General features: G+C 49.6%; 1 protein-coding gene across 2 annotated transcripts; it reads right to left on the bottom strand.

The window, feature by feature from the left end:
* Positions 1-611: 611 nt before the first annotated feature.
* KLF6 (Kruppel like factor 6) lies at positions 612-9,360 on the bottom strand. 2 transcript variants are annotated; one of them, XM_003903328.3, is made up of 4 exons: positions 8,992-9,360; positions 5,706-6,279; positions 4,166-4,289; positions 612-3,652 (listed from the first exon to the last, which is right to left on the bottom strand). In XM_003903328.3, the coding sequence occupies exons 1-4, from the start codon at positions 9,091-9,093 to the stop codon at positions 3,601-3,603; spliced, it is 852 nt and encodes a 283-aa protein (XP_003903377.1). In that variant the 5' UTR covers positions 9,094-9,360; the 3' UTR covers positions 612-3,600. The 2 variants fall into 2 exon arrangements, with proteins under 2 accessions (XP_003903377.1, XP_021798697.1); XM_021943005.2 differs by lacking the exon at positions 4,166-4,289.
* Positions 9,361-9,880: the final 520 nt, after the last annotated feature.

Genomic DNA, 9,880 nt, shown 5'->3' with positions numbered 1-9,880 from the left:
TTTAATCTATCTCATTGGCCTAAAAAAAAAAAAAAAAAAAGAGATGAACTCATTTGGCAATGATACCATCTTTTACTTTCTGCCTTCCTTCACTGCCAGTGGGCTGAGGTCCTGAGAACAGCCCTCTGGCCTGGAGTCCCTGTCTCCTCCACCCCTCCCAGACATGCCTCAGCCAGGTGCGGGGCAGGTCTGGCTGGGGAAGGCAGGCCCAGCTCTAGCTGCAGAACTGGAGCAGGCTGTGGGGGCACAGAAGTGGCAGGGAACCACTCAGGTTTGTCGTCGTCGTGCAAATGCCTGTGCAATGCATTCCCTGGCTTGAGCAATGGAAGATAAAACCCGGCCTGTTTCTCACTGTGCCCACAGCCTGGGGGCTGTTTTTGTCAGTCCTTGGAGAACAGTCTTCGATGCATTCAGGGAGGGCAACGTCAGGCTCGCCCGACATCCTCTCCAGCTCCCAGGACAGGCTTTGGAAAGTGAGAGGAAGGGGCTGAGGTAGGTGAGTGGTTCTCAGGGTTGCACGATGGAGATTTGAGGAGGAACCCAGGGTGATCAATGCAGCAGGAATCTGTTCCAACAAACCCCTTCCCCCAAAAAAACAACCAGACTCAAGATGCTGATAAGAATTCTTTTATGTTATTCCAATAAAAAATACATTCATACAGAAATATAACAATCTTGCAAAAAACAATTTCAAATAAAATCTTGTAAAACAAAATTTTACAAAAATCTTACAAAGATTCTTTAGATAACAGGGTGCTTCCAAAAAAAAAAAAAAAAAGAAATTTCACTAATAGAAATTTTTTTTTTTTAAATTTCAAGCAAAAAGTTTCTGCTTGATTGAGGCTCAGTTATCACCTGAACAGAATGTACTTCTTTATGTACGTGCTAATTATGAAAATCACAGGCATTGACAGGTACGGTACCCAGCCCCACCCAGGCAAACGGCTCCGACGTGTTTCGTAAGTGAGACAAGCCAGTGCAAGTTTTTTTTTTCGTCTTTTGTTTACCTTCTTGCTTAATGGAATTGTTATGGCTAAGCACACAGAAGGCCAAAAAAGGAGTTTTCCAAACCCAGCAAATCAAGTGCTTGGATTCCGAACTGCTGAAAGAAAACTGCACTTCCCCTCTAAGCAAAATGAAATGAGTTCCTTAGGTAAATGTATTCATCAGCTCAAATTTAAAAAAACAAAAAACAAAAGAAACCAGTTATGTGAGCGTTAGTCATTGCTCATTTCCAGGAAGATCAAACAAAATACCAGCCCAGCCAGACTCACATGTGTGTATATATATATAAAGCAAAGAGCCACGCCCACAAGCCTGCAGCTGGGTGAAATATCAGCTGTCCACGCTGTGGTATGCCAATTCGGGAAATTACTCCTCGGAAAAACTGGAAGAATCTACATGCTGGAAAAAATAGCTTCATCTGCATAAAAAGTGTTCTACAAAAGAATCCCTGTGGTTAGCTCACTCTTAGGTTAGATCATCTAATAAGGCTGAAATTCAAAATCAAAACCTTAGTGTGTCCGAGTCCAGCCTGGGTTCCAGCATTCTGTTCAGGCCCCTTCTGAACGGCCAAAGGTGCCCCATTCCAGACCTGCCCATTTGATGGACAGAGCGGACGGCCCGGAACAGATTCAAGCAAGAAAGTCCTCCGTACGTCGTTAAATTAAAGATAAAGCCTCTATAAAAGTTAGGTTATAGTTTTCATTTTTACCTCCTCCTTTATGGCCATTTTGAAATACTTCTTCACAGGCTGTGGAATTTTCTAGCTAAACATTCTAGTTTCTCCTTAAAAAAAATATTTATATATTATCTATATATATAATATATATATATACACACATACACATACTATACACACAAATATACATACACAAGAATTCTGCCCACTTTTAAAAAAAGTAGTATACTTTCTGTATTACCAACAGATAGCTAGACAGATATGTGAAACTTGTGCCTTTTAAGCAAATACATTAACATTGGGTTTATTTTTTTATACTTCTGTATCTTTAATATGTGTGAAAATGTTACATATTAAACACAGCCGGTGTGTGATCTATACAATTGTTGTGCAAGGTCTATATGAAAGTCTCAAGGTGGCAGAATTGGTCAGATTTTTCCATTCTCATGTTTTCCATTTGAACACTGACGGTCAAGTTGTCTAAAGTATTGAACAAATACTGACATGTAAAGGGAGTTTCACTCTATGTTTTTGTGAAGGAGGACCTTAAAGAGATTTTTTTTTTTCTGTGTTATATGTTGATACAGTACACTGCCAGGTGAAAAAAGAGCCTTAATTAAGCATGCATCGCCCACACCCCTGTATGAGACCCCCACATAAGGGATCGCTTGCGTAAGGCACCATTATGAAGGTCAACAGTGCATTAACAGCTAGAAAACCAGAAATTAGTCCTCAAGGCATAAATAAGAGAAACATAGCTGCATGAGAAAACAGTTTCTAAGCGTTAGTGGTTTTATCCACCCAACTGAGAAAAATTTTAGGTTCTTAGTCTAATGAAACATTAGACCAATTCCCGGCCCCAGCTTTGTGACACTTAATACGTGTCCAATTTCTTCAAAGGGCATCACACAATTCTCCAAAAAGTTACTTCAAATTCAGAAGCATTTAAAAATAATCCTGTGTTGCACAATGCCTTTCTGGAAGGGGAGTGTTACAAACTCGGAGGGGAAAAAAATTGTAGATTGCCAGGCCCGGATGGCTAGGGGTCACTGTATTAGACAGACTGGGTCTTAGCTGCTCATTAACTGGAATCAGTATTGCAGTCCTGACTTAAAAATGGAAAAGCATATAGTTCCCCAGACCATGCATGACTTTTTGTATTCTAAGGAAAAGTTAAATGGTTGTGTTATATTTGTAAATACACAGCTTATACAATGGGTTACAAATGAGCTATGTTGTAGCGTGTAGAACAAGCTACTTGACACATTGCACATTTAATAGCTGCACCAGACACTAAGAGCTCCTCTCACGCAGAAAACGGGGAGAGAGGCTCTCCCTCCCCACACCACTCGCCACTCTGGGGTCCTGAGTTCCCACGCCCACCCTCCAAGATTTTCCTTTTTTTGTTTTTGTTTTTTTGTTTTTTTGATTTTTGTTTTTTTCTAAGGTGCAGACACCCCCTCCCCCCACCCCCGGAAATGATTGGTGGTCATCTCATCTCATGGTATACTCCTTACACACAAAACATTCAAACTACTTTTTTTCCATCTCTTGCAGTCTTGCTAACCACAAGGAAAAAAAGTTGGCCTCATCATACAGTCAGTAATAGATCCTCAACATACAATCAACCCAACCATTAACATTCTCAGTGTGCATGCTCACGGCAAAGGCTTAGGCGCCACTTGGAAGGTCGGGTACCAGTGGCGAGTCCAGGATCACCCACATACCATGCACCACGGGTGCTATGCCGCTTCTTACAGGACTGTTTTAGCCCTCAAAAGACCTTCCAAGGAGAGGCCCTGGAGGCAACTGGGTAGGGTGCAGAACGGCATGCTTTGGCTGGAACACGCATCCCTCCTTCCACGGCCGGCTCTCAGCCTGGAAGCCTTTTAGCCTACAGGATCCACCTCTCTGCTCCCTCAGAGGTGCCTCTTCATGTGCAGGGCCAGGTGGTCAGACCTGGAAAAACACCTGCAAGGGCAAATCAGAAGCACAGAAGTTAGGTTCCCAACCCTCGCCAGTGTTCCGGACCAGCGCCCTCACCTCCCTGCCCTGCCCAGCCTAACCCCCTGCAGGGAAAGATGTGATTCTCCTCCCAAGCCTCATCAGTGTCTTCAGGGACAGGAGACACCAACTGATAGGAATGTGAATTAAGAATGTCTCCCATCAGTGGCTGGAGGTTCTCTGGAGAATCTCAACGGACTTCATTTCTAATTCTTCAAATACGAAAACCGTCGAAAGGCCAATTTCCAAACACTATCAATAAACGGACTCCAGTGTCAGGTGTACCTGGAACCGCTCTTCCTAACCACGGCCAACGAGCACACCAGAAACTTTCTAAAAAGTCCCAGGCTTGAAAAGAAACGTTCACACATGGGAAACCGTGTGCCTTCCTTCCCACGTGCCCTGCACGCCTACATAACCCTGGTCATCGCATTCCCAAGGCCCCACGCTCCCTGCCCAGCGCCGTCCTCAGGCACGTACCTGTCACAGTGGGAGCATTTAAAAGGCTTGGCCCCGGTGTGCTTTCGGAAGTGCCTGGTTAACTCATCACTTCTTGCAAAACGCCACTCACACCCTTCCCACGAGCATCTGTAAGGCTTTTCTCCTGCGGAGAGAGCACAGGACAAGCGGCCCGTGACTTCACTGACCCACAGACAGAAGGGGGAAATTCAACCCCACACGCAGTGACGGGATGCGAGGTCAGGGACCCAGTGGCTTCTGGTATTGGTAACACACTTCAAGGAAGGACTACAACTGGCAGCCTCGGAGAGACAACAGCAGCTCTCTCCTGGCCCGGTCTCAGGCCTCCCACTGCTGTCCAAAGGACATGGCTTCGGCAAGGCCCGTGGTGCTGTAATCAAAGTTAACGTGGAAGAATGACCACGACTCAGACCAGCAAAATGCTTGCGGGACAAGGTGTCAGCCTGCCGGACCCACGGCCCCCGCAAAGGCAGAGCTATTGCTTTCTCTATGGTAACTGTTTCTCCCAAACACACTTCTGTTTCGTACTCACTTCCCTATGGAATGAGTCTCTGCAGTTTCCTCAGGGACAGTCACCTTTCTACAAAGCTGCAGTGAGGAGCTTCTGGAAAGCCCCAGCGCAACGCCCTGGAATCATTCTCTAAATGGCAATCCAACAACCGGGTTCACTTCATTCCTTGGTCAAATCATAAATATGAATTTACTACAAGTGCTACCTGAGAAAACAAAGTTGCCAAGCCAATCCTAGGGTATGTTGAGACAGGCCTGGGCCTGGATTTCAGGCCACTTGGATCTCAATCTCAGCTGTCACCAAGCCTGTCTGGGACTGACTCTCAGCAATTTGCTCTCCTACTGATAAGAGAAGAGTCTGCATCACGTGATCATTAAGACCTTTCCCTGCTCTAAATTTTCTGATTCCTCACCAATTATCCTAGAAATATGTCAAGGTATTTTCAAATAGTACTTTCACCTAAGGTACGGCATTTCATTAAGAAATTGTTTCAATCGGTATCAGAAACAAAGGCTGCATGAGACACAGAGAGGTTCTCAGGAAACACCCGCTGATCAACGCTGCTGCTAACAGAGCAGGTCGGTCCCACCTGGGCCTCGGGTCATCAGCATCAAACCCACATACTCCATGCTGCCCAGCAACCCTCTGTCCTGACCCGAGTTTCATTTAGGAAACCCAAGGGCAACTCGAGGTAGCCTCGCGCGTGTGCACCGGTGAAAGGGCAGCGGCCTCGGAACCCGGGCACTGCTACGGGGGGTGGAGGTTTGGGTGTCCATGGAGAAAAGGATCTAGTCTCTTGTTTGTTTAATCTGAAAACTGTTACGCATTTATCCAACTCAAAAGTCCAGTCTTTAGGATTCTACTCTGAGCTCCACAAAGACCCAATGCTTTGGTGGAAAACATCTGAGGAAGTGAGGATTTGTCTGCTCTGACCACATCCCGTGGAGCCAGCCCTGGCTCCCTCCAGGGCTGGTGCAGTGCAGTGGCGCCCACCAGCGGCCGCCCTCCGGGGCCCGCGTGGGCACTGACCTGTGTGCGTCCGCTGATGTGCTTTCAAGTGGGAGCTTTTGGTGTAAACTTTCCTGCAGCCGTTGAAGTGGCACCGGTGCACCCTCCTCCTGCCGTCAGGGGAAGCATCGCCACTTCCCTTGTCACCTGGCTTCCCCGAAGTCCCGCTGCGCACCTTCCCTGGCGAGGGCAGCTCCCCAGGCACACAACCCCACAGTTGAGAAGGTTCCCTGCTCAGTTCCGGAGAAGATGGAGGCGTGGAGGTGACAGAGGAGCTCAATTTTCCCGAGCTGACCAAAACTTCGCCAATGGGGTCGGAGGTAAACTTGGCCGTGGGAGAAAGTTCCTCGGAGCTGTCAGAGGATTCGCTGCTGACATCTGAGTTCAGGCTGTTGGTCTCTAAGTTGTAACAAAAGCTCGGGCTGATGAGAGTGTCCTCTGGAGGACTGGAAGATATCTTCAGTTCGGATTCCTCCTTTTTCTCCCGAGCCAGAATGATTTTGGTCCACAGATCTTCCTGGCTGTCAAATTTGATTTCTGAGGCTGAAACATAGCAGGGCTCACTCTGGAGGTAACGTTCCAGCTCCAGGCAGGTCTGTGCAAAATGAACCAGAGAAGGCACGTGATTGCTATGGCGACCAAAAGTAAAAGCAAAAGCAATTTCCAAAAACATGCAAGAATGAAGGACAGATACATTGCTGCCCGATCACTACAGGGGCAAAACCTTTCATAATTAAGCATCCATGTCCTTACGGAAGTTAGAGGAAATCTGTTTCTAGAATGGTAAGAATTCAGAGGAAAAGTCAGAGGGCGAAACCTCTCCTGGCTTTCCCAATGTTGGGTCAATGGCCACAAGGAGTGATGATTACTAAGCCGGTTTTTTTTTGTTGTAGTTACCAGTGTTGATGTTTCTCATGAAACCACAGGAAGAGAACCGGCCCCACACACATACCCCCCCAACAGGTTCAACCAGATTATCTGACATTGTCAAGAACCATGTGTTTTAAGGAAAGCCCCAGCCATTCACCCTTCACACCCCACAGATACCCACACAACAGGACAAAAAAGACTGCAGGGCACACAGCGTGTTCTGAGGGACCCCCTTGGGGACACGTCTGACAACACAGGGCCACACTCGGGGGAGAGGAGACAGCAGCTGTCTGTATTCAGGGGCATCGAATGGAGCTGCAGAAAAACCACCCATTTCCTGTGCAGCCCAGACCGCCTATGTTTTCACAGAATGCCGTTCCCAAGTGCAGGCCCTTGCATGACACAGAACTTTAATTACTTCTACAGTGGTCAGAGAAAAACAAGGAACTTCAACAACAGGAGTGCAGAAATAATTCCAGCATGGCCATCTGCTATTGTGAAGGATGCAAGGGGAAATTACTCCACGGCCCTGCTGGGAGTCCCACAATGAACAAGAACTTTATCTACTGGCCAAGAGTACAACTGCATGAGTCATCACTCTGATTTCTTTCACGCAATGCCAAAGGAGACTTCCTTTTGAAATTCTGATCAGCAGCCCAATAAGGACCCAGTTCAAATGGACATGCAGTGTGGCATGGACAGCGCCCCTTCCCCAGCCCCGCAACCAACCTTTCAAGAAGCTACAACTGCCGAGATCAGCATCCCCTCTCCCCACCATTTCAAACTTTCTAGCCACTGGAAAAGAAAAATGGTAGGAAACATTTTAGGATTAAATTATGTCTGCCCTGATTTTCACGAGGATCAGTTGCCTGCATGTCCATATAAGGTTGTCTATACTACTGGCAATTCTACAAATTTCAGTTTCTACACCACTCTGCTCTGGTGAGCACATCATTTTTCCCGGCAGGGACTATCCTGAGCACAGCCCACCCCGGGGGCTCAGGCTGACTTAGCAGTGTGCCTCTCTCCTGCCACAGGCAATCCCTCCCCCTCCCCAGGCTCGCACACAGCCAGTGTGAGCAAGCACACGGGAAAATCATGGTTTCCCCTTTCCCCCGAAACTAGGCGTCTGAGTTACAATGCACACTACAGCGTTCTGAAGAGGGGCAGCAGCGATATATCTAATTGATTTTCCAAAGAAAAAAGAAAAGCACATTTATGGAGATCTTGTTAAACTTTAATAATCCGGCTAATTTAAAATCTCCATTACGCTGATGAGCACCCGGGACCTGAACGAAGCTCTGGGAGAGTTTAAAAGCCTCCGAAGGCGACCAGGAGCCAGGTCTGGCCGTTTGCCCAAATCCCAAATGCCCGAAGGAAACTACTTAGATCAATTTCAATCACGTCCCAGGGAGCAGCTTCTTTGAGGAGAAAAAAAACAAGAGGGGGAGGGGGAAAAAGGCAGGAGAGGATTGTGAACAATTAAGCAGGCGTGTGAAGGTTGCAACACCCTGCATTTCATCCTCCTCAAAGCTTTCGAGGCTTGGAAACCCACAGCCTCTATTTGATCTGGCAATTCACTTTGTGACGAAAAACAAACAGCACAGCAGGGCAGGGAGACAACAGTAAACCCTCCTGCGATCGCTGGAGAGACAATGGGACGAGTGTCAGTCTCTCTCCTCTCGGGCGATGCTACCGATAAGCACAGGGACATGGTAAGTTTCTTAAAATTTCCAATGCCCCCAAATTCCAGTTCTACGACAACGTCGGAAACCGAGGTCCTTTTTCCCAAGCTAAGACTTGAAGCAGTTTGGACGGGCTCATTGTCACAAGACTGACAAGTCACTGGAGTGTACACAGTTTTGTTTATTTTTATTTTTCTTGGTCAACAAGAGAAGCACGTAAGACAAATAAGGCAGTTCTAGGGGAAATGTTAGGCATTCCAAAGAGGGGAAAACACATTGGAAATGGTCTAGAGTTTTAAAAAACGAAAAAAAAAAATGAAAATAAATGAGAGAGCTGGTCTACGTTCTGCTGGCAAAATGTGATATTTTAAAAAAAGCCGTTATGTACAAGCACCAAAAAGCAAAACAAAAACAAAATCTTAAAAAAAAAAACCAAAAAACAAAAACCTTGGCAGGCAGAGCAAGTTGGTCCCCATGACAAGCTCCAGCTGTGGCGTCTGGAGCAGGGACAGGCTCCGAACTCGTGCCAGGGGCTTGGCCGGGCTGCGCCGGGAGTTGGGGCTTCCCTGGGCGGACGCTGCTCGCGGGCTGAAGAATCGATCGGAGGGGGCGCTGCGCCCGATCCCCCGGTGACAGCGCGGGGCCCGGGCCCAGCGGACCGCAGGGAGCACCGGGTCTGAACCCCAAACAGCCGCCCCGGCCCGCGCCCCCTGCCCCGGCGCCCGCAGGGAACCGCGGCCGGCTGCGTTTACCTGTTGCCAGTACTCCTCCAGAGACGGCAGCGCCGAGAAGTAGCCGGTCTCGTGCACGATCTGGAGCTCCTGGAAGATGCTGCACATGGGGAGCACGTCCATGTCGGGCCGGGTCGGACTGAGCCCGCGGTCGCGAGGGCGGCGAGGCGCGCGGTGGGAGCCGGAGCCGAAAGTCTCCCCGGAGCGCAGGTGAAAGTTTCATGCAAACTCCAGGCTCGCAGAGACGCCCGGCCGGACCCTCCCGCAGCCCGCAGCGCGCGGAGCCCACACAATATTTGCAAACACCGGACTGACTGCAAACGTAACCCCTGCAAAACTTCCCTATTCAAAGCTCCGCTGCCAGCCTCCCCCTCCGCCCCCGCCTGGCTCCCCCCACTCCCCCTCCCCCCACGTGACTCGCCCCGTGCCCGCCCCGCGCGCGGCCCAATCCCGTGGCTCCCGGCCCGGGGGCTGCGCGCCGATGATGTCAGCTCCGGCCAATCGCGGGCGGCGACACACAGCGGCCCCGCCTGGCGTGACCGAGACTCTCCATCACGGCCCGCACCATTGGTTCAATTCGAACTCTGCTCGTTCTGATTGGAGAGTGGCCTCGCAGGCTATTTTTAGCAGGGTATATAAGGCGCGGGCGGCGGCGCGCCGGAGGAGTCCGCGCTGTGAGGTGCGCGGCCGAGCGCTGTGCTGCGCCTGCGGCCGGGGCTGAGGGATCCGGGGCTGGGAGAGCCCGGGCGGGCCGCGTCGCCCGTCCCCAGTCCCAGTCCCCCTTCCCTGCTGCCCGGTCCCGCCACCCCGCGCCCGTCCGGGTCACCAAGCCGGGCCCCGTTGCCGCGCGAGTCCCGGTTCCGGCAGCGCACCCCGCGGGCGGCCGCCCCGTCCTGCTTCTCTCGGCCGT

Source organism: Papio anubis, chromosome 11 (assembly GCF_008728515.1).
Source record: "Papio anubis isolate 15944 chromosome 11, Panubis1.0, whole genome shotgun sequence".
Taxonomy (NCBI): Eukaryota; Metazoa; Chordata; class Mammalia; order Primates; family Cercopithecidae; genus Papio; species Papio anubis.
The sequence above is the reverse complement of the archived record's forward strand: the minus strand, read 5'-3'. Positions and strand labels throughout refer to the sequence as shown.

Bases quoted from the DNA above. Each gene is read 5' to 3' on its own strand.
- KLF6 (XM_003903328.3), bottom strand. From the start codon at position 9,093: ATGGACGTGCTCCCCATGTGCAGCATCTTCCAGGAGCTCCAGATCGTG. The intron at 4,290-5,705 runs GTCAGTGCCCAC...CTCTCTCCGCAG, and splicing joins ACATCAGCGGACGCACACAG to GAGAAAAGCCTTACAGATGC. The intron at 3,653-4,165 runs GTACGTGCCTGA...TTGCCCTTGCAG, and splicing joins AAATGCTCCCACTGTGACAG to GTGTTTTTCCAGGTCTGACC.